The sequence below is a fragment of the Sciurus vulgaris genome, assembly GCF_902686455.1.
Source record: "Sciurus vulgaris genome assembly, chromosome: 7".
Lineage (NCBI taxonomy): Eukaryota > Metazoa > Chordata > Mammalia > Rodentia > Sciuridae > Sciurus > Sciurus vulgaris.
In genome coordinates this window covers 136,352,503-136,377,258 of record NC_136467.1, presented here as the reverse complement: position 1 = coordinate 136,377,258, position 24,756 = coordinate 136,352,503, and the positions used below count along the sequence as shown (strand labels likewise).

At 39.8% G+C, this 24,756-nt stretch overlaps 1 protein-coding gene across 6 annotated transcripts in view; it reads left to right on the top strand.

Moving 5' to 3' along the window:
- The first annotated feature begins 8,844 nt into the window (after positions 1-8,844).
- Positions 8,845-24,756, top strand: part of ECI2 (enoyl-CoA delta isomerase 2) — a 149,172-nt gene continuing 133,260 nt past the window's right edge. The window contains exons 1-10 of one of the 6 annotated variants that reach the window (XM_079146401.1): positions 8,845-8,955; positions 10,659-10,821; positions 12,821-12,919; positions 13,244-13,435; positions 15,381-15,450; positions 17,415-17,517; positions 18,219-18,339; positions 22,256-22,345; positions 23,731-23,874; positions 24,501-24,701. In XM_079146401.1, the coding sequence (XP_079002527.1) occupies positions 8,921-8,955; positions 10,659-10,821; positions 12,821-12,919; positions 13,244-13,435; positions 15,381-15,450; positions 17,415-17,517; positions 18,219-18,339; positions 22,256-22,345; positions 23,731-23,874; positions 24,501-24,656 (1,173 nt within the window). In that variant the 5' untranslated portion in view covers positions 8,845-8,920 and the 3' untranslated portion in view covers positions 24,657-24,701. Of the gene's footprint in view, positions 8,956-10,658; positions 10,822-12,820; positions 12,920-13,243; positions 13,436-15,380; positions 15,451-17,414; positions 17,518-18,218; positions 18,340-22,255; positions 22,346-23,730; positions 23,875-24,500; positions 24,742-24,756 lie in introns of those variants that run through there. The other 5 variants (XM_079146403.1, XM_079146400.1, XM_079146402.1 and 2 more) reach the window with 5 other exon arrangements.

The following is a 24,756-nucleotide window of genomic DNA, read 5'->3' as shown; positions in this document are numbered from 1 at the left end:
GAATTGTTACTGTGAATTTTCTACCAATGAATCCACTTACTTTAATTCAACTCACCTGCCACAACTGAAGAAACTGTTGGGGGAATCAGCAAAGATCCAATAGCCTAGCTGGGGACCCAAGATGTATCTTCAATCTGACAGTGTCAAATGCAGACCTGAGCAATGCAGGATGGGAAGCCCAAATACAAGGTGGAGTCTCAAAGCAGGTGCATCAGAGACAAAGAAAATCAAGGGGTCAAATACAAGAGCCCAAACCCAGGAGGCAGTGTGAAGTCAAATCAACAGGAATCAATAATTTAAAGTAGCCATTACAATCTTCCTACATAAGGTACAGTAGGTACTTCTGAACTGAAAAAGAAGGATGTAAGTGGTCCCAGAGAAAGAAAAACTGTTTTTCAAAGCCAAAAAGAAATCTGAGAACTAAACATTATAATATCAGAAATACAAAAGATACTAGGTAAGTTCCACAGCAAAATGGAGATGACAAAGTGTGAGTGAACTCAAAGACAGATCAATAGAAATCAACTGACCTGATGAACAGAGAGAGAAAGGATTAAGAAATAGGGGGGGAAAAAAGCCATGATCTCAATGTCACCAGAGTTACTGAATAAGAGGAGAAAGATGTTGGAGCAGAGAAAATATTTGAAGAAATAATAAACAAAAGCATCTCAAACATGATGAAAGATATAAATTCACAGATTCAAGTTCAGCAAATCCCAAAGAAAACCATGCTGAAATACACATCAAAATTAAACTGCTCAAAAAAATAATCTCAAAAACAGCTGCAGCAAAATGACACATTTTGTAAGGGATAAAACAATTAAAACACTGCAGATTCTGGAAGATACTAAAGATTCCTCATCAAAAACCATAAAGGCAGTAGAGCAAAATAAAGTGTTAAGGCAAAAGAAACATCAACTCTAAATACTATATTCAGTGGAAATGTCCCTCAGAAATGCAGGTACAATAAGAATACTCTCAGATGAAAGAGAATTCAGTGCTAATACATCCACTTTAAGAGAAATTGTTAACAGAATTAGAGGCTGAGGGAAAATGCTCCTAGAGGGAAACTTGGAACTTTAGAATGAAGGAAAAAAGAGAAATGATAAATATCTGGTTAAATAATATTTTTCTTTAGGACTGATTTTCTAGCAAGTTGTTTTATGTAGTATTTTAAAGGAGAGTTGGACCATTGCTGAATCTATACAGACCGATTGCTTGTGATAGCCTAAAATTTAAACTAGTCCTCATGAATAAATGTAATAAGCTACTTTAATAAAAAAAAAAAAAATTGAAAGCAAAAATTACATCATTGTTGGGAAGGTGTCCATGTACCCACATGTAACTTAAATGGCACCTCTATCATGAAGGGGGAAAGAGGATAAAGGGATCAGTACCACTGCAAGTCTCCTCTATTTTACTTGAAGTTATTAAATATTATCACTAAGTAGACTGTGAAAATGTATATTCATATAATATTGTAATCTTCAGAACAACCATTGGAAAAAAGTACAGAGAGCGCAAAAGAGCTAACAGATAAAGTAATACAATACAAAAATATTCAAACCGGGCGTAGTGGCGCACGCCCATAATCCCAGTGGCTTGAGAGGCTGAGGCAGCAGGAGGATTGAGAGTTCAAAGCCTGACTCAGAAAAAGCAAGCTGCTCAGCAACTCAGTGAAACCCTGTCTCTAAATCAAATACAAAATAGGGCTGGGGATGTGGCTCAGTGGTCAAGTACCCCTGAGTTCAATCCCTGGTACCAAAAAAAAAAAAAAAATTCAAAAGATAGCAGGAGACAACAAAACTAACAAAATGACAGGTCTAAACCCAACTATACTAATAATCACATTAAATGTAAATAGTCTAAATACATCACTTTTAAAACCAAAGTGTGTCAGATTGAATCTGGAAAAAAACAAAAACTGTATGCTATCTACAAGAAACCCACTTTAAATATCAGTTATCAGAAAGCTAAGACAAGAGGATCCAAGTTTGAGGCCAACCTGGGCAACTAAGTGAGACACTGTCTCAAAATAAATAATAAAAAGGCTTGGGATATAGTTCAGTGACAGTGTTTGCCATGAAATTCAATCTCTAATTCTGGGAAGGGGGGGCCATAAAAGGACAAACCCTGATAAACTATACAAACATTAATGATTTTTTAAAAGTTGTCTATATTAAGATTCAATAAGTTGGTCTTCAGATCAAGGAATAAGGGATAGTACATAATGATAAAAAGATCAATTCATCAAGAAGACACACAACCATCAATTTGTATCTACCTAACAGTAGAATTCCAAATACATGAAGCAAGAACTGATAGAAATGAACAGAGAAATTAAGACATTTGTTCACAGTAAATGTTCACAATTATGCTTGGAGACACCAACATTCCCCTCAGTGATCCACCAAAGAAGTAGATAGAATACCAATCCCCTATGCGGGGATGGCGCCTGGTCACAGGCAGCGAGGAGGTTAATTGACATAAGCACACTCAGGTGATTTTCTCATCCACGCACACAATGTATGCTCATGTGTTCTCGAGCACTAATTGCCTGCTCGGAGTGTCTCGCCTAATCTTTGCGTAAGAGGTGTGGCCCTGCTCTCCACGACCTGGAGGTGATACAAGCATAGGCCGAGCGAGACAGAGACACAGCAGCCATTAGCAGAAAAGCCAGAAGAAAGAACACAGCAGTGAGTAGGGGCAGCGGCGGAAGGCAGATCGCGGAACAAAGAAAAGCCTGTCTTTCTTTCAAAGTTTCTCTCTTAAGCAAAGTTTCTTTCTGATAAGTGGGGTCTCTCTCTCTCCTCTCAAAGCAAGTAAACCTCATTTCCTCTATCCTCTATAAATGAACAAGCAAGAAACAAAGTCTGTCTCTCTCTCTAAAAGCAAGTAAACCTCATTTCCTCTATCCTCTATAAACAAGCAAGAAAGCAGTGCACTAAAGAGAAAGATAGAAGTGCCTCAGTTTCCACTCCACCACCCATAAGACCCGTGCAAGTTGTTGCTGCAGGCGGTGACAAATATCCATGGATTTTGGAACCGCAAAGAGCCAGCGACAGCACATGAAATGTTCACTAAGACTGACCACATACTGGGTCACAGAGAATATTTTAACAAAAGAGAATTGAATTCATACAAAAATATTCTTGGAAATAAGGAAATGGAACTAGAAATCACTAGGAGAAAGATGTATGAATAATCCCCCAATTCTTAGAAACACATTTCCTCCTTTTTCCCCTCACAAGCTTAACTCTGAAGCACAAGGTCTTCACTGACTCCAGCAGGACTGAATTTCAGATGTCCACAGAAATAACAGACTTGATAATTCACCCTTTAATGCCTGCCTTTCCTTGACTTTCCTTCCTTCTTTACTCTCACACAAATATTTCCTGGGATCATTTTCCAAATAAACTCCTTTCTTGGGGTCTACTTCTGGGAGAACTCAAGCTAAGTCAGCTTCATATAGAGTTATGTGTCATTATCCAGGAAACACTGAATAAATCAATACAGGCAGTCCTACACATCCATCACGGGTTGTACATCTGCAACCTCAACCAACACAGCACTTTGGCTTCATGCTTGGGGACCCCCTTTTTTTCAGTACTAGGGATCAAATAAGGGCAGCTCTATTTTAGTTTGAGATAAAGTCTCACTGAATTGCCTAGGCTGGCCTTGAATTTGAGATGTTTCTGCCTCAGTCTCCTGAGTAGCTGGGATCACAGTGTGCACCACCATGCCCAGCTTGACAACCACCAAAATCACTGTCAGAAAGCACAAAAATATGAAAAAAAAAAAAGTGGCACTAAGTAGTCCCCAAGGCCATTTGTTTATAGCATGGCAGCTGAAACAAGAAGTCAGTACACTACCTTGTCAGACCCTAGCTGTGAACATGTGCTTGCCATAAGTCAAATCTTCCACCCTTCGGGACATGTTTGTGAATGACCACGAAGGCCCTGTATTGATTTTGAGATTATAAACACATTTTAGCAAGTAGGCAAGTTTGTGAATATAAAATTTGTGAATAATGAGGAATGACTACATCTTCTTAATAATTTTTAGTCTTGAGTTGGTGATATACGGATAGAATTTTCTCCTTTGAGTACACAAGGGAGGAGGCTAGATCACCTCTGCATAGTCAACAGGATGTCACCTACTCCCACCAACCACGGAGCCCATTTTTTATCATCTTTCTCAGTCCTTGAATGAATGCAAAATTGTTTAACACTGGGCTTAATACATATGTTGTGATTCTCTTTGTGGCTCTCCTTGGCTGTTTTTATTGAAGCTGTTCTATGTATTTGGGCAGATTATAAATTAAACTTCAGTATAAACGGGAAAAAATGGAATGACTGGAAAAAATAGCCATTTCTTACCCAGAAATATCTGTTCCAATCTTTCTCAGAGGGGAACACCTGAGGAATATTTCCTTCCTAAATAAAAGTAATTGAAAGGTAATCTTTGAGTACAAGTTTGGGTTAATAATTTTGCAATACACAAAAAGAATGGATAAAATAGCCTTGGGTGAATAAGCAATTTATATGGGTATAAGCGATTCAGGCAAAAGTCATAAAAAAATGAGCCAAATGTTTATTTCTGAAATATCTTTCTTTTCTAAATTATAATAATTCAGGAACAAGAAAGAACACTCATAAGTAAGATTCCAGAATATTATTTTTTAAATCTCTGACATGAACATATACAATTATGTGGGAAGGTTCTTCCAAAATTATCTAAGAAAAAAAAGAATATTTTGTAAAGAAAGCATAAAAACAGCAAGGTTTATTTTATATCAAGCAATGTCATCACACTAAACCAGGAAATAATTATAATGCAGAACAAAGAATATGTACTAGTAATATTTAATGACTAAAAGAAGAAACTATAATTGATTCTCTCCCCTGAAGTTTATAGCATTAAATATCAGTTTCCTTGGAACCCCACTTTTCCTTATTCAGTTCAACACAGGAACCTGACAATAGTCAAACTCCTTTGCCTCCAGCTACTACTCACTGAAAAAGAAAAACTTCAAAGTACCAAAACACTTCATGTTTTGACACTCTGACAGCTTAATAAAAATGTTGGCCCAGAAGCTATCATCACGTTGAAACGCATAAGCTAGACAGAAACTTTTAACATCCACAGAGTATTTCATGTCAAGTGGTGCTGTCAAGAGACAGGAAATGGAGCTGAACATAGGGTACAAGTCCTCCCAGGACATGCCCTTGGGTGAGGAATGAGACAAATTGCTAATGAGAAATGAAATAGTTTCTGGGTTGCGGCTCAGTGGTAGAGCGCTTGCCTGGCCTGTGTGAGGCACTAGGTTCGATTCTCAGTACCACATATAAATAAAATAAAGGTTCACTGACAACTAAAACAAATATTAAAAAAAAAAAATGAAATGAAATAGCGACATAAGTACTAGGAGAAAGACAAGTCCTGCAGACCGCAAAATCTCAGGAGGACAGAATGTACCCAGAGAGTGATTCAGAGACTTCCCAGGTCAGTAACTGCACAGACAGAAAATATGGCAACATGGAGACTCCGAAGCTGAGCTCCCCAGACTCATCTGAAATAGAAAGGGCACACATGGGGTTGAAGAGAGATGACTGGGCAGGCAGGCAAGCGCTGAACCTTGGGGGTCTTATATGCCAGGCTAAGAAATTTGTATTTGTTCAAAAGGCAAAGAGGACCCATTATGACATTTTCAATCATGAGGGAAGATCAGAGAATCAGGAACAGTGTATCTTAGTCTATTTTACGTTACTATAGCAAAATATTACAGATGGCGTAAATTACAGATAATAGAAGGTAGTTCATGGTTCCAGAGACTTGGGAGGTCTAAAATCAAGGTGCCAACACTGGTGAGGGCCTTCCTGTTGTATCATTACATGGTGGAGAATATCACATGCCAAGATAGTGCAGGTAGGAGTCTCTTTCTCTTCTTTTAAAGTCACTAATCCCATTATGTGGGCTCACTCTCATGACCTCATCTAACCTTGATTACCTCCCAAAGGCCCCAACTCCAAACCCCATTAACATATGACCTTGAAGATTAGATTTCCTAGAAACAAACTTTGAGGGACAATTCAAATTGTAGCAATCAGATTTACAACTTAAGGAGATCAGTTAGGAAGCAGGGAGAGAAGGGGCTGCAGAGATGGAACAGTCAATAAAACTGGAAAGTGCTACAGGAATCCAACTAACAGTAATCCAAAGACTATTGACAGCCTGAATTAAGGCCATGCAAAGGGAAACAAGAAGAGAGAACATAAAGAAATATTTATTAGACAGACTCAGGTCACGGTTGAGAGGTCAGTGAGAGAAACCGTAAGGTTCTTCCAGCTTTCTAGCTTGCACTGTTAATTGAACTATGGTGCCAGAATAATTCCTCATGACTGAAATAACAGTTGTTGTATGCCCCAACAATTATTTGATTATTCAAGTATCAGAAATTAAAGATTCACAGGTCATAGATTCTGTCCTGTGATCTTAAAAAAGAAACATTTACTTCGTCAATGAGCACAACACTGTGAAGGCAAAATGTTAGCCACCCCAAGAATCATTATAGCCACAGACAACACCTGAAGCAACCGTGACCAGTAGGAGGGTCTGGGATTCTCTGTACCAACTCCCCTCCTAGGCAGCATGAGTCACCTGGAATCAATACTCTTAAGGTAGGATCCAATCAAACTGGACAAACCCCCCTCCCCAAGATCTTCACAAAAACCAAGAGAACCTAGTCATGTAACAGAATGGAGATTAGAGTTTTGGATAAAGTCTTGACAGGGCTACTATAGTTCTTTTTTTAATATATATTTTTAGTTGTAGGTGTACACAATATCTTTATCTTTATGTGGTGCTTAGGATTGAACCCAGTGCCTCACACGTGCTAGGTGAGCACTCTACCACTGAGCCACAAACCCAGCCCCTATAGTTCTTATTCACATCCAGAAGCATTACACTGAGAATGTACTGGGAGTCTATGGCTGCACTGAACACTATGTAGCCAGGTATGCAAGTTGTATCTTCACTGGCTCTCTGCTGCTCTCGCTGCAGAATCCAATCTCCTTAGCATGGAGCACTACCCGACTCACAATGGCTCCTTGACACTGGGAACTGGCCCCACAACCTCCAGCCACAGCAGCAGGTTTATACGGCATAGCATGGTCTCCTGGTAAGAGTTTGGTAAACCAAAGGTGGTTCCAAGGTGACCCTCTCCCAAGAATATTTGTCTCCTCAGCCATCTCCTGTCACTCAGATACTGAGATAAAATGAAGCTTTAGTAAATGACAGTGGGCACAGATGCAAATGATTTGTGCAACAGGAGAAAAACTTGCTCCACAGGTTATGGTTTTATTGCTCTGTGGACTATTAATCAGTTTTGTATCTAACTTTGCAATTGATTCTAATATTCTTTTTTACATTGAATACATAAACAGGTCTTTCAAATTCTTCTATAACATCTTATAAATCTTTGTTGCATTCTCCTCTATCTTTTTTTTTCTTTCTTGTGGTGCTGGGAATCCAACCCAGGGCTTTGTGCTCAAGTACTTTACCGACTGAGCTATCTCACCAGCCCCCATTCTCCTCTATTTTAAAATAAAGTTATAGTTTGACAAAAAGTTAATTTCCTGCATACCACATTTCTGAATGAAAACATAGTAGAGAGTTCACTAAGACAATACAAGATTTTACTTCCAAAATGCTTATCAGCAAGGGACTTTTAAATATTTCTATGAGAGATGCAGCTCTCCCAGTACCTGCAATTTCTGAGGAGAGCATTTCCCCATCTACCAGGGTCACCCCAGACTGGTAGAAATCGGGGTCTTTGAGAGACTCAGCTCAAACGACCAACTTACCACTTTATAGAATCCGAAGGAAAGTTTTAGAATAAGCCCAAATTGTTCCACCTGGCTTCCAATATTGTCCCCACTTTCACTATTGACCATATCTGCCTGATGAACCAATAGGTTCATCAGCATGGAATAATAAAGATAGGACTCTGTTCACTTGCAAGTCTCAGGTCTTTGGGCAAGTGGTCACCTAGTTAATCTTTCTGGATCTCAATATCCACATCAGCATAATAAAGCATTACCTGCAGAGTTGTTGAGAAATTTGCAATTAGCCTGATAGCACACATGTCAACTACATAAACCAAAGGGGGAAAAAAAAAAAAAAAAAACTAACAAACAAAAACAGACATACTTGGATCCCATACCTCGAACACCAGGTTTAAAGTGCAGTAGTGATTTTTTTTTTCTTTTTTTTAAAGAATTCTTCCCCAAAGAAAATACTTTGTCGGAGCTTCGGCAGAACTCAAAAATACCCACAGTCATTGACATGAAAATGCTGATTCAAAATATTTCAGAGACCACTCCTGACCCTCAGGCAACCTTCCAGGTCGGTAAACCTCTCCTGTTTGGGGGCTAATAACGTGGTTATTTTTAACCCCTCAACTGTGACCCCCACTTCCTAAAGCTAAGGCTGAGACTGGCATCGGAGATCATGGTTGGGCCACAGGGTGAAGTGACCCCTCCTTGCCAGTCGCCGCAGGACTCTTGAGCTGAACCCTGCGCAGGGCGCCCGGTGCCCTGGCAGCCGCGGCGCTCGCAGAGTCGGGTGTCAGACAACATCCTCTTCTACTCAGTGCGGCGGCGCCTCGGGCTCGCAGAATGTCCCCGCCCAGCGCCCAGGGGCGTCTCGGTCACGCGCCGGGGACCCTTGCGCCGCCCGAGTCTCCCAGTCACAACCGGCGCTCGCCTCGGTCGCCGGCGTGTGGACAGCTTTCCGGCGCCTCGGCCCCGCCCAGAACCCGGACCACGCCCCCGCCTCGGCCCCGCCCACGTCCGTGCGAGCCCCTGGCTCCGCCCCTGGCCTGTTCAGTTCCGTCCTCACCCGGGGCGCGCTGGTGAGCATGGCGGGGAGGCTGATGCGTCGCTGGTGTCCGAGGTAAGGTTGACGCCTCGGCCGCCCAGCCCAGAGTCGCTTGCCGGATGCAGCCGCCCTTGCGGGCTTGCCTCCCGCCGGTCTCGCGGGAGCCGCGCTGTTTTCCGGTCTGGGTGGCTGCAGGGTTTTGCTTTCATGGTTTACCAGCGAGAGTGACCTCTGCTTGCCCTCCTCCTCCGCTGGGCCCAGAAGGATCAGAATGCATCGTCTGAGGTCCAGGGGCTGCGGACCTCTCCTTGGCAGGTCCCCAAGACCTCCGCCCGCATCCGCGCCTAGCCCACGCCCCCATCCGAAACTGAGTTTCTGGCGGGAGAGCTGTCCCCGCTGCCGGGGTACTTATCCCGGTGCCCCGGCCTGCCCGCTCCACCCTGTGCACAGTGCCTTTGGCTAAACTGAGTAGAGCGTCTAGACACGGGTTTGCTTGTTTGCTGAGGAAAGCCCTTGTCACCAATGTGGGCCGAAAACTTTGCTTCTTGGAGAATACATGTTATAATGTTAAGTGATTAGTCCTGACTGTGTAACCACCCAAAACGAATCTATATAGGAAACAACCTGGAACATGGTGATTGCTTTGAAGTAGTGGAAGTATTATTTTCTTAAGTGGTCATAATTTAGCAATTTGTTTTTAAAACCCACACTTCATTTTAAAATAGATAAGTTTACACCACATTTGATGGGAAGTTTACATAGTTAAGCTTTTTGAAGACATTTTAAATTGTCCTTTATTTTCCACTTGGAATTTTCCCATTGCCAAATTCAGGTAAAATACAGTTTTTCCCTTTTTGGGGGAAAAAAAGAAAAGGTAAAATTTACTGTAAGCTGATTTTATAGACTTCCTATACTCCAGGGTTTAAACCTAGAGGTCATTGTACCATTTACAAGTAACATAAATGCAAAGAAGGTGATAATGATTGCTAGGTTTGGGCTTTATTTGTATCTATCATTTTCATCATCTTTAATGCCCTTAACTTTATTATTCAGGGTCATCATTGTGAGCATCCAAGTTTTTGCTTATGGCCTCAGTGCTGTGCTTTGAAGTTCACCATCTCCCCCCGTGCTTAAAAACTTAACCTCCTGCCCTTGCTTGCTGTTTCTGCTCTGCACCTGTCTGGTATCCTGCATATAAGGATGGGGTACACTTGCTGAGCCTGCTTCATTGACTACTACCCTGCACAGGTAGATTCCCTCCTCCCTCCCTGAGAAGATGTGTGTGGAATGCCAACTACTCACCTGTCCTTTTGAACATTTCTTGTGTCTTCCTTCTTCCACCTGTATGTTGGGAAAAGTGTTTTGTCATCTAGAATTGAGCTGATAATAGTTATATTTGATTAATCAGTGAGAGCAGAGGCTGTTTCAGGACCTTAGGTCTCACGACTAAATTCTGTGCATTCTAATCCCTTGTTCTGCCAGCTTCAGTCTTGCACGAATTTCATTTACTTTTTGCCTTGTAGCAAAATTTACATGGACAGAATTTCCTGCTAGTTGTTTTTAATCTTTATTTAACTGAATTGCTTACAAATGCCTCCCAGAATTACAGGTATTTTTTCCATTATTTTGAAATTACTACCATTAGCTTTGGTGTTGATTTCTCTTCCTGGGACAAATATAAAATATTTACAGATATACATGGCATTTTGGTATATGTAAGGGGTGAGAACAATCAGATACAAGGCTACGGAAATACGACTGGAAACAAATATTTGTAGTCTTCTGCAGGACCTTCATTTCCCAGTAGTTCAGCTGCACATGAGCAGGACAGCAATGAGAGCCAGTGAGAAGGACTTTGAAAATGCAGTGAATCAGTTGAAACTCTTGAAGAAGGATCCAGGAAATGAAGTGAAGCTAAAACTCTATGCACTGTATAAGCAGGTAAATGCCTAAAGTCTGACATTTTGAGTAAATGACCCCTTAAATACATATGCTGTCAGTCTACTAAAATGCAGCTTTAAAATTTTGAGTGTATTGTTGCCTTTTCTCTGAAGAGTATAGATAGGCCGGTTTTGTGTGTGTGTATGTGATTTTGTTTTGTTTCGGGACTTGAAATACTAGTAAAGCATAAAGTAACCCCTCAGGGTCACTCCAAAGCACAAGAGATTTAAAAGATATAACATTCAAATGCAGAGACCTTATTTGACTCTTGATTAGACTAAGTCAACTGAAAAGTTATCTTGAGACAGTTTGGGAGATTTGAATGTGGACTGAGTTTTAGAAACTACATAGGAATTATTGTCAATGATGTCATGGTTTTACAAGAAAATGTAGCTGTGTTTTTAGAAATGTATACTAAGTATGGAGAGGCAAAATAGCCTGATGTTTGGGATTCATTAAAAATAGGCAAAAAAGAAAACAGATGAAGCCAGGCAAAATTTGAAAATTATTCAGTTTGAGTGATGGGGTGTTAGGGATTTATTTTAATATTATTCTTTGGTTTATGTTTGAAGTTTTTTATAACAAAATTGAAAAACCAGAACTTTGAAGGTATAACGCCACTCTGATCACCTGTGTTATTTTTCTCTTAGTTGATTGACATGAGTTGTGCCACACAAGGCTTTGCCCCCTCAGCTTTGGGGAGGTATCTCTAAACCCTTGAACTATTTATTTCTGATTGGAGCACCTTTGTTTGCCTGGACGTTCTCACGGTGTGACTTAGGGTAGGAAGCTGTCCTCTCCAGATATAAATAGTACAGGGTGGGACCTTCAGTTTCTCGGATCATACCTGCATGATACAGAACTGGTAAAAACTCTGGGCATAGAAGCTGAAGTGAGCTGCTTTGGTGGGCAAGACTGCACATATTGTCACACATGGATTCTGAGTTACTCTCTCCTGACTCACTGGGGAGAGGACATCAGAACTGCCATGTTTGCTTTTGCTCTGAACTCTGTTCTGTATGCTTTTTCCCTTAGCTGATTTTAATCTATATTCTTTCCTGTAAAAAAACCGTAACTGTGAGTATAACAACTTGCAGTGGGTTCTGTGACTTTCTAGTCAATTGTTAAACCTGAGAGTAGTCTTGGGAATACCTCCCCTATACCTCAAAATTGGTATCAGATGTGGGAGTGGTTTGCCAGTAAGGGCCAACCCTCATCTTATGAATTTTGTTCCCTCCAACTTTTCAGAGGGCTCACTTGCAGAGTGACTCAGTCTGTAGAAAGTCAGCATCCTTTACTGCCTTTCCTCTTTAAACTGAATTGCAAAATTTTAAAATTTTTACATGGAATTTTAAATTGTCATTTATGAGAAATAGCTGAACAGGATATTTTATTCATCTCAAGACACCCACTCCACCTACCCTCAAATAAATACGTAATTGCTCTTTGCTTTTCAGTGGCATGTCCTTCTGTTAAGTTCCTAAGAGCTAGTGGTTCTGACAGCCCACACCCCACCTCCACCAACTACAATTCTGTTGCTGTTACTCCAAGTCTACCACCCAGCAGTGGTGTTTTTTGTTCCTATAGATGGGCTTTCAGAATATACTGTGGGTTTCCAAATGTTTGAAAATTGTTGGCTTGAATGTTTTCTTTGGGAAATATATGATCATCAGTGTGAAATTAATGAACTATTAGAATTTTTCAGAAAGCACTTCCCCAGAACCTTTCTCTTGCATTATTTCCATATGCAGGAAGTTATAACTTATTTTAGAGACTGAGCCAATAGCGCCTTTTCTCTCTCCAGTCTTTTTTCTGTTTGTGCATTTTTAGCAACAATGTCAAAGAAAGGGTGAGGGAGAGTGTTCGGGTCATTTTACATATGCTAGGAAAGAATTTAGGGGAGATATTCATGCTAGCTGTGGATTTTATAGATCTTAAATATTTAGGGCTTCAGTTTACATGGACATTTGACCACTAATCACCCTTTTCCTCTTCACAGGCCACCGAAGGACCTTGTAATACGCCTAAACCAGGCATGTTGGACTTCATCAATAAAACCAAATGGGATGCATGGAGTGCCCTTGGCAGCCTACCCAAGGTGAATTTGCCCTTTTTTTTTTTTTTTTTTTTAAGATAGGGTCTCACAAATTGCTTAGGGCCTCGCTAATTTGCTGAGGCTGGTCTTGAACTTGCAATCCTCCTGCCTCAGCCTCCCAAGCCACTGAGATCAGAGGCATGTGCCACCATACCCTCCTTTTTATTTTGTCCGACGTCTAATGAAGCTTGGTGCCTCTCACCAAGCTATTATCAGTAGAGCCTTTGAACTCCTTTATTTATTGCAGTGTGCTAATCATTGGCATAGTATGTTTCTCAAAAATGCTTATTCACTATGAACTGAACCTCTTTGTCATCTACTCTTCAGGAAACTGCCAGGCAGAACTATGTGGATTTGGTGTCCAGTTTGAGTCCTTCGTCTGAATCTTCTAGCCAGATAAAGCCTGCAGCAGCCGATGAGAAACTACCTGAATCCGAAAACGTGGTGGTGACCTCTGAAGGTGGCATCACAAAGATCATGTTGAACCGGCCCACCAAAAGAAATGCCATCACCACTTCGGTAATGAGCCCTGCGAGCGTGTCCTGTTTTTCTTTTCCTCTTCTATTTGTTTTACTCAAACTGTTGAACTTCAGCATTATTTCTATTTTTAAAATGTCTCTGGTTTGATTTGTTCAACAAGAGCATCAGAGTTGGACGTATTTTGTTTAGGATTTGAGAGTTTCGGGTCAGAAGTACGTATCCAAGAGGCACTGAGATTTTCCTGTGAATGGAAGCACAAATCAGTTAAGTTAATATAAATGAAATATATGTTGATATAAGATAACATGCAGAGAGGCACTCTAAGTTTGGGGGTATAAAATACCCCCAAAGTATCTGCTTGTCAGTTAGATGCATGACTGAGTTTTTCCTCCTGTTATGAAGTTTGATTTTGTATGAATAGAAGGGGAAAGGACAAAGGACTTTATCTTCAGTAAACCATAACCCAACCCTGCTTTACCAGGGCAACTTTGAATTTGTCCCTGAACTAAGTGGATAATAAAATAAGGACTTCGACCCCTTTCCCCTGAAATAAATTATAGGGAATTTATCCAGTGCTCGGTGCTGAACTGGGAGTCAAATTTGAAAGGATTATAGTGATTATGTTTCTTCAGTGTGTTAGAGAAAACATACTGATTTGAATTTTTTTTTTTTTTTTTTTTTTCAGTGCTGGGAATTGAACCCAGGGCTTGTGCTTGCAAGGCACAAGGCAAGCACTCTACCAACTGAGCTATCTCCCCAGCCAACATACTGATTTGAAATCTTCATAATTAAGAATTTCATGAAGTTGAATAGGTGTCATATAATCGATAAGACATTTGATTCTCAGAACCGTATTTCTGTTTGCCCTGACGCGTTTCTATGTAACCCTGGCACTAATAGATTCTCTTCTCAGCTTGCCTAGTAAGGGTCAGCACTTTCTCCATGGAGTTTTATTTTTCACAAGGAGCCTATTACCAGTATTTAACAATAAAATAGACAAGAAACCTCTTAAGTTCACATAGCTACTCAGCAAGAAAACCTAAACTGAAACCCCAATATATACATATTCTAAACCTGGCTCATGCCACTCACCTTTCCCTGCTATGTCATTGCTGTAGTAAATTAGAGTTATTTCCTGTTCCTTCCCTCAGTGGAAATGACTACATCTTTGTTCATGCGTAATGTAAAGCCTATACCTTAATTTTTTTTCGGTGTTTTTATATCCATAAATATCAGCCCCCTTCATCATTCTTTCCTACGTTGGAATGTTATCTAAGATAGAGACTGCACCTACTCTAGGTGCAAAATGTCCAAGATTTTCAGAAGTGTTGCCGATTTAAAATTTGGAGGGCATTGTCTTTGAATGCCATTATGGTGTCTCGGAAATCTCAGCCTGTGGCATTCTGTACCACTTCTCAGACTGTCCAGGACTTTGCTCTTTCTTGAGGTCACAGCAAGATACTGCTTTCTGGAAAGTTTTCTCTGACCACCTCCTCCGGCACCCATCCTAAACAAACCTCAGCACCTCCTGTGAGCTTCATGCTGCTTCATACTTTAGACCCTGTGACCCCATTTGACCACAATAATCTCCTGTATTAATCCCAGAAGCTCGAGAGCTGCATCATTTTTGCTCACTTTTAGAACAAAGTAGTTTTAGCACCTCTGCATCTACCAAAGCTCCTGGTATATTATATGCATCAAGTAATTATAAAACACATGAAAATCCTTTTAGGTATATTGGACCTTTTTTGCCAGGTGTGGGTACTGAGAATTGAACTCGGGCCACTCAACCACTAAGCCTCAGCCTCCCGAGCCACTGGGATAATAGGCATGCACCACCATGCCTAGCAGATTAGTTCACTTTTTAAAAACTATAATCAATATAAAGGTTTTGTGAGAGCAGGCTTGCAGACTGACATAGTGAATCCTTTGAATGGTGGTTCTTATTTTCACTGTTCTTTTCCTCATCTTCCCCTTCACATAGATGTACAAAGAAATTATTCATGCACTTAAAGTTGCAAGCACAGATAACTCAACTATAACTGTTATTACAGGTAAGACATTTTCTTGGACTTCTTAATTAAATTTCTATTTTGGAGAGTCTTCTGCTGAATAGGAAATTAAGTGAAAAAGTGTGAAGATGTTTTCTAATACTGCAATGCTCTAGTTTATAAATATATAACCATATAATACACATGGCTACCACTCCTTAATAATTGAAGGGTAAGCATGTATCCAACATGGCTTGAACAAGAACTGTCATGGTGGCCTGATTCACAGTAGCCAAAGCAGAAAACTCAGATTTCCAAAAACAGCTGAATAAATAAACAAATTGTCAGCTATTCATATGATGGAATGCTACTCAGCAATAAAAAGGAGCAAATAACTGGCAAATGAACATGGATGAATCTTTAAAGCATATTTCAACAAAATAAGCAAATACAAGAATACATATTGTATCACTCAATTTACGTGAAGGTTTACAGTGGACAAAAGTTCTAGTCTGTAGTGATTGATGTCCCAAAGTGACTGCCTCAGGGCAGGTGGGCTAGTATAACTAGGGAACATTCTGGAATGATGGTATACCCCCAAGTATACCAAAATCTGAAGATATTTAAGTTCCTTATATAAAATGGCACATTATTTGTGTGGAACCTACACACATCTGCCGGTATACTTTAAATCATCGCTAGATTACTTATAGTGTATAATATAATGTTAGTGCTGTGTATACTATACACAAATAGTTGTCATACTATATTGTTCAGGAAATAATAAGGAAAAAGAGTTGGTACATGTTCAGTACCTAGGCATTTTTTTCCTAAATATTTTCTATTGGTGAATCCACAGATACAGAGGGCTGACTGTGTGGGGAACAAAATAGTATATACTAGTTTGGTTCTGTTCCAAGGTTTGAGGCATCTGTGGAACATCTTGGAATGGCTCCCCCGAGGATAAGGAGGGGGATCACTGTATCTTGTTTTGGATGGCAGTCATACAGGTATTTACAGTGATCAGAACTCATTAAACTGAACATTTAAGAACTGATCGTTTTATCATATGTAGATCATACTATAATAAAACACAAGTATGTTGACGTATACTTGTAATCCCAGTAACTTGGGAGACTGAGGCAAGAGGACACAAGTTCTAGGCCAGACTTAGCAACTTAGACCCTGCCTCAAAATAAAAAATTAAAAAGGATAGGGATGTGACTCAGTGATCAGGTGCCCCTGGATTCAATTCTCTGTACTGAACACACACACACACACTCTTAACACTCATTCACACAGTATATCTTGAATTAAAGACAGGACTCCTTTGTAGGGTTTAGAAAGCCCGACAGTCTGTCCTACTCATCCCCATTCTTATCTTCTGCATCAGCCGTGATGACTCTTTTTTCAGCCCATCATGCACATTGGGTACACCCTCTATGTAGACCCTCTGCATGAATTTTATTTCCTTGCTGTCTCCCTGTCTGGCCTTGCCCCTCCTTCAGATCTCAATTCAATAGCCCCTTCTTTGGGAAAACGCTCCCCTTAAGTCCCTGACTAACTCAAACCCCCTGTTCCTTATTTGTATCATCACGTACCTCTCTTTTGTCTCTCAATTACATTCTCTACCTTTTGGAGGTGGTTTTGGTTTTGGTTTTGCTGTGATTGGAATTGAACCCAGAGGCTTTTTACCCCTGAGCCACAACCCTAGTGCTTTTCATTTTTATTTCAAGAAGGGATCTCACCAAGTTGTCCATGCTGACCTCAAACTTGAGATCCTCCTGCCTCAGCCTCCAGGTGGCTAGGATTACAGGCTTGTGCCAACACACCTGGCTTATTTTTGTGTTTTAAAACCAATGTTCAGCTAACTTGCTGGTCTGTAAGTTAGGACAAGAAGCATAGCTGGTTCACCAGTGTCTTTTCAGTGCCTGGCACGTAGATCCTGGCACACAGTAAGTAGATTCTCAAGTGTTACAGAGCAAACGCAGGCATGAATGAATGGTGGTTGGTTTTGTTTTTTACAGGAAGTGGCGATTATTACAGTAGTGGGAATGATCTGACTAACTTCACAGCTGTTCCTCCAGGTGAAATAGAGGAATCAGCTAAAAATGCTGGCATTTTACTGAGGTAAGAGTGACATTGGTCTGATCCTGGGGGTTCATTTTACACATCAAAGTGGTATTTACTTGAGAAAAAGCGAAATGCCTACTTCTCTGCTGATACGGTTAACTTAAGTTTATTTCTCAAAGTCTCCGTCCATACGTGGGCACCCATTCTATCACCTTAGTGTCTGTCACCTGCCAACCTGCTGCTTTACATGAGATTGACTAGAAGGCAGGAGGTAAACTAGAATCGGAAATAAAATTCTCTCATATTGAGGAATTGAACACATTCTCATGGAGTCCAGGGAATGGATGATTTCCACGAATGCTGGTAACAGGAGACTCAAAGTAGTCTTGAAGGACACAGAAGAAAGCTGTGAAGGCTTCGCTCTTCCTGTCTTGTTATCCTGCTGAGCCTGATTCCCACTGTGCCGTGATAGCACAGCACGTGCTCAGTCACCTGTCCTAGTCTCTTCAGACTGTAGCCAGTGTACGCTCCTGAACTCACTGCCTGGAGTAAAAGATTCGAAAGAGGCTTAGCCTGTAGGATTCACTGCAGAGCTTCCATCAGGTGCCATTGAGGGGGTGTCCTGAGTGACTTTGGAGGGGAAGCAGGGAAGTGGCCAGGCAGGGAGGCACTGCTGGCTGTGGTGTCATCTCAGACTCGGACCTTCTTGCCTGCTTGGAACATTAACATTTAACACTTTTCTATTTCCTTTTCCATAGGGATTTTGTAAACTCTTTTATAGATTTTCCCAAGCCTCTGATTGCAGTGGTAAATGGCCCAGCTGTGGGAATTGTCGTCACCATTCTCGGGCTATTTGATGTCGTGTATGCATCTGACAGAGTAAGTCAGCCCCCAGAAACATGGAGGCCAGGCCACTGGAGTGAAAGCGAGGTCCCCTGGATCCTCTTACCACTGCTAGTAGTAGCTGATTGATGTGCGGTTTATAGTAGGATGGACTGTACTTAGGTTGTTCTCAAAAAATTAGCCCAATTGGATGGATTTTATTTTTCCTTCATTATTAACTTGAATTTTTCTAAACACCAGGATTGTTGACACTATTCTAATGCTGATGGGTCTATATCAAATGATACAATAGTTATTCAACATTCCATTATCATATTACTCTGAAATACTCAGTAGACACTTAAAAGCTTGTTTTAGGGGAGTAAATAACATCTTTTCAGGTTGTGCAGGTAGACTATTGGATCCTTTTCTTTCTAAATGAATCCTAGTATTTAGAATTTTAGAATAAGTAGGAATGATGATTATTATATACTGTTATTATTATTATATTATTATACTCAATACTTTGGTTTTCTTATAGAAAAACTGAAGCTCTGAGAAGTTCTTTGCCCAGAATACAGTATAGCCATGTGATCACCATTGAATTAAATATTTTAGTTTTTATACTCAGCAGAGTATGTCACGATCATAGTGGGAAATAAGATTTTGAAAAATATAGAAAATACAAAGAAAAATATTAAGCTAAAAATCACTCCATGGAGTTGGATATGGGTGGCACATGCCTGTGATCCCAGCAACTCGGAAGGCTGAGGCAGGAAGATCACAAGTTTGAGGCCAGCCTCAGCAGCTTAGCAAGGCTTTAAGCAACTTAGTGATACTCTGGCTGAAAAAAAAAAAAAAAAAAAAAAAATACACACTCTCTCTCTCTCTCTCTCTCTCACACACACACACACACACACACACACACGTGTGTGTATATATATGTATAAAATATATATGTGTGTGTATATATATACATATATATGTAAATAATTCCACAGGGGCAGGAAATATGGGTCAAAGAATACAAAGTAGTAAATATGCAGGATCAAAGGATTCAGTGTACAATGTGAGGATCGTAGTTAACAATAACTTCGTGGGCTGGGGAGATAGCTCAGTTGGTAGAGTGCTTGCCTCGGAAGCACAAGGTCCTGAGTTCAATCCCCAGCACAGAAAAAAAAAAAAAATAATAATAATAATAATAACTTCTTGTTGTCAGGATCTTTGCTAAGTGCTAAATTATACCTGCTCTTTTGTATGTTTGGGGGTGGGGTAGAGGTGTGGTGATAGATCATTAATTTGCTCACAATAGCAACTATTTCACTATATATGTGTTTTATTGTAGCATGTCATATACACCTTACATATACACAGTATTTTTTTTAAGTAGTCCTTACTTTACCACTCAAAGATAAACAGTGCTAGTGTTTTGTTCATGTAACTAATCTAATGTAACCAGTCCCTGACTGCTGGAACCCCAGGCCATTTCCAGTTTTCATCGTTGTAAGCCAAGACACAATGAACATTTATCTCAGAACTTTGATCCTAGTATATTTACTGTAGAACTGATAATGACTCCAGAGTTGTCAGATTCTTCAGGTGAATTTGTTTATGTGCTAGTAAAGTTTGCTGATCTGCAACTTTGTGAGGGACATTTGATTTTCACCACAGAAGAAATCCTTAGAATCATCATTAGCTTCATGAATAAATACATTAATTGATGAGTTCATATTTATCAAAACAGTAATTAGTTCTCTCTAGCCATTCTTTCTTATGAGCTGTGGTAAATAATGCTTGTTAGCTTCTCTGTCAGCAAATGAGTTAATGCACAGGTAGAAGTTATGTAATAGTGTTTGAATGCTCACTACACATTACACACACACATTACACACATACACATTCACATAATCCACCAACAGCCCTGTGAGATAGTTGCTTTCATACCCATTTTACAGATGGGAAACTGGCACACACAGGGGACGAAACTGTCCCAAAGGCACTGCTGCTTTATTTCTGAATATAAACACTTTAATTGCTGCTGATTATCAGTTTTTATGTATCAGTTTGTGGCCCCTTAGCTATGGTTGGTATTTTCTTTCACTTTTCTGGTAATATTCCTTAGGCTGTGCGTCTCACTTCTTTTTTTTCTTTTTTTAACCCAGGGCTGCTTAACCACTGAGCCACATCCCCAGCCCTTTTTTGTATTTTATTTAGAGACAAGGTCTCAATAAGTTGCTTGGGGCCTCTCTAAGTTTCTGAGGCTGGCTTTGAACTTGTGATCTTCTGTGTCAGCCTCCCAAGTCACTGGGATTATAGGCATGCACCACCACACCCAGCCTCACTTATTCTTGAATAAGATTTCTTTGTGAGAGGAGAAAAAGATGAATGACAATAATAAAAAGATGTTCTTTTATATTTTTATTCATATGCTGCATGCATTATACATTTATATTTCCTGAGAAATATACATTTAAAAAGACCAGGTTTGACTATAGGACATGAAATATAAATTTTCTTTTGCATAGTTTCAGTTATAAGTTAATTCTCCTTCATAAAGATTTATTGGTCATCAAGAAACATAGAAATATACTTGTTAAATCTAGAAAAAAACTTAAAGTGAAATAAGGAAAATCAAGATTCATTTTAGTATCTAATACCAATCTGCGGGGGGGAACCTAGAGCAAAATCAGGACAAATGAAAGATTGAGGAAACAATTTTTCAACTCACATAATAGGCTAATCCCTCTAAAATATTTTAAAAGCATATCTATAAAGCAGTAGATCACCAGCCTAATATAAAAATGGGCAATGGAGAAGAATAAATAGTCCACAGAAAATGAAGTAAATGGCCCTAAAAACTGTATAAGAAATGCCCCATTATAGAAATGAAGATGTTATTTGCATGAGATTTGTAACCTGAATATATAAAGGTAAAGACTTGTAACCTGAATATATAAAGACAACATACAGTTCAATAAAAAGAAGGTTAAGAGTCTATATTTAAAAACAGAGGAGAAAATAGTTATTCACCAAAGGAGATAGGAGCATGACTAATAAGTACATGAAAAAATGCTCGCCATGATCATTGATCATCACCAACATGTAGATTAAAATGACAGACACTACTCCACACCCACGAATATTAATTTAATATTTAATTTAAAAACAATACTAAATATTAATATTAAAATAATTAATTTAATATTTAATTTTAAAATTAAAAGGGCTTTTGATAATAAAGTGTATTGTGGAGGTGGAGCAAATGGACTGGTAGAAGTAACCAGAATCTGCGATTCTTTTAAGTTAAGTGAACACTTTCCATACAGCCCAGCAATTCTCCTCCTGGGTATTTACCAGTAAGTACTGAAAATACATGTTCACTTGTACACAGAGTTTCACAACAACCTTATTTTGTTAGAATTATCTGAAAAAGATTTGACTTCTTCAGCTTCATTGAGGAATAATTGACAAATAGGAATTGTATTATTAGCCAAAATACTAGAAACAATACCAGTGGCATTACTGTTAAATGGATAAGCAAATTGTACATCCACACAGTGGATTGCTACTCAACAGTAACAAGAAACAGGCTGATATGCAGCACTGTGGTGACTCCCAGAAGCCTTAGGCCAGGTGGCAGAAGTGAAACTCAAAGGCCGTAGAATGCAGGATTCCATTTATGTAGCATTCCAGAAGAGCCAGGCCACAGGGACAGAAAGCAGGTTAGTGATTCCATGGAGACGGCGAGAAGGAAGGGATTGATCACAGAGGGCCATAAGGGAACATGGGCAGTAACTGTGTACTCTGTCTCATTGAACAGACTTGAAAAGAGTGGCTCTCATCTTAATATATTGTACCACATAATCCTAATCTAAACTTTTTTCATTAAGCATTTTGAAATTATGATCAAGTAGTAACTTTTCAAAAATCACACATGAAAATGTTTTTTCTTTTCTTCCCCCATCTCAAATAGGCAACATTTCATACTCCATTTAGTGAACTTGGACAAAGCCCAGAAGGATGTTCCTCTTACACTTTTCCGAAGATAATGGGCCCCACCAAGGTAACGTCTCGGAAGCTTAAAAGTAATAGTTAATGTTTTCATTCCTCTTTCAAATGTAATCCCATCCTCTTTCTTCTTTTCCTTATAATACGTACAAAAGAAATAGAAACTGATTATTTGATCTCTAACACTAAGGGTTTTTAAAGTGGAGGAGACAAGCTTGGGGAAGTGTCTGGTCTTAAAGAAAATTGGTAATTCTCTCCGCAGCTCCCCAAACTGGGTCACTCCTATCAGCCAGTTGCCTGGTGCTAGCTCATCACAGGCAATGCAGGATCTTATCCTCCACAGCTGAGGCATTAGTGGAAGGGCAAGAACTGTGCCCAACCCCCTAGGTCTGCTGAGCTGAGGGCCACTTAATTACTTTATGGATGAGCAACATCCACTGAAAATGGTCACCAGCATCTTCACTGTCAGAGTCATATGAAGTACCAGAAGGTGTGGGGGCCTCATGGGACTTTTCAAAGCCACTCCCAGTAGCAATAGCCTTTCCCTCAACCTGTTTTTCCAGGTTGAAACTCCCAGGGTGGCCAAGTGGCTGCTCAGGTATTTTCCCTGTGGTTATGGAAACCTAGTCACCCAGGCTCGGTGCATGACTCCAAGGGAATTGTGACACAACTAGAGAGTGTGACATAGGGAAAGGCTTAGCAAGCATGCTTCCACATTTCAAAGGCTGGGAGTGTGATCGTGCCTGTTCATTGGCTGCTATGTTTTGTTGAAAAAGATTTCTTTTTTTAATCTCATTTTGCTGCCATATACCCTGAATGATTCTACAGGTTTAGAAAGTTGAGCCAAACTAACTTTAAGGCTTAGAGCCTTTGGAAGTGTTTGCTTTTCTGGAAGACAAATTGCAAACAGAGAAAGGATATCCACTTAATCATCTCTTGGACTTTTTTTTAAGAGATGCAATTTAAGTCATCTTCACTTTGCTTTAGTCCACTATCATTAATTTGAGTGCCTGTACAGGTGAAGAAAATTATCAGAGCTAAACCACCAGTTAATGGAATTTTGAAAATGTCCAGAATTTGACCCAATACCGTGAGATTTTTTTAAACTCTTTTTGTAATCATTATAGTTCATAAAACAGAGAAGCTTAGCTGCTGTGGTTTAGGCCCTTTCTGCCTTAGGCTTCCCATTCTCACCTCTTCAAACCTGTGTGGACAGAAACGGCTGCCCTTATCGCCCTTGCAGAGATGGAAGCCTGCAGTGGTCTCTACACAGTTTGCAAACTGTTGCCACTCTGAGGTCATCAGTTTCCCCTTTATTGAGAATATAAGCAACCTCAAAAGTCCATGAGCAAATCTTTGCCTCCTGAAAGCAGTCAGTTCTGTAGTTAACTAAAATTTTGTCTTATTAAGTTAATGTCTAAACCTTGCTTTTCATTTCAGGCAGCTGAGATGCTTCTTTTCGGGAAGAAGTTAACAGCACGAGAGGCATGTGCTCAAGGCCTCGTTACTGAAGTTTTTCCTGAAAGCACTTTCCAGAAAGAAGTTTGGACCAGGCTGAAAGCATATGCAAAGCTCCCCCCAAATGTTAGTCTTCACCTTTTTCTTGTAGGAACCTTGAAAATAATTTCCCCAGGGGAAAAATGTATATACCATAAGGGAATAAGTCATAAAGAAAAGACATTATTTGTGGTTGACTTTAAACACATCTAAATTTGGGATTAAAAATAGCTAATAATGTTGGAAATACGGTTTTTATAAAACTTATGAAATAGGCATTTCATTCCTATGATACAGGGCAGGGGGGGCAGTTTTTGTGGGGGATAACTGGAGGATGATAAACAATATTTGCTGAGTCCTTTTACTTTGGAATTCAGGTGAAAAACCAGATAGGTTTCACATTAAGGAGATTGTTGCTTCTTTTTATATGGGGTAGTTAATGATTGATTGATCTTTTAATCTTGCTATTCAAAATATGATCCTGGAATCAGAAGGTTTAGCATCCATCTAAAACTTTTTAAAAACATAATCACAGATCTGCCCCAGAACTACTGAGATGACTCATATGTACCTAAAAGGTTGAGAAGCAACCTTATTACACACGTGTCTTACAGGATTAGTTAAATGAACATCAGAGAAATAAGAACCAGAATCCCCAAGCAATCCCACTCCTGTGAGAACTCTTAACCTTCTTGTTGGTTTTGTTTTATCAGTCCTTGAGAATTTCAAAGGAGTTGATCAGAAGTACTGAGAAAGAAAAGCTACACGCCATTAATGCTGAAGAGTGCACTGTCCTCCAGGGAAGGTGGCTGTCAGAGGAATGCATGAGTGCCATCTTGAACTTCATATCCAGAAAGTCAAAACTGTGACGACCACTAACAGCAGAGTTAAGACCATCGAAGGAAGGGTATGTGGTTAGCGCTGATTTGAACTAAATAAACTTCATTGAGCCTTTTTCCAGTGTTCATA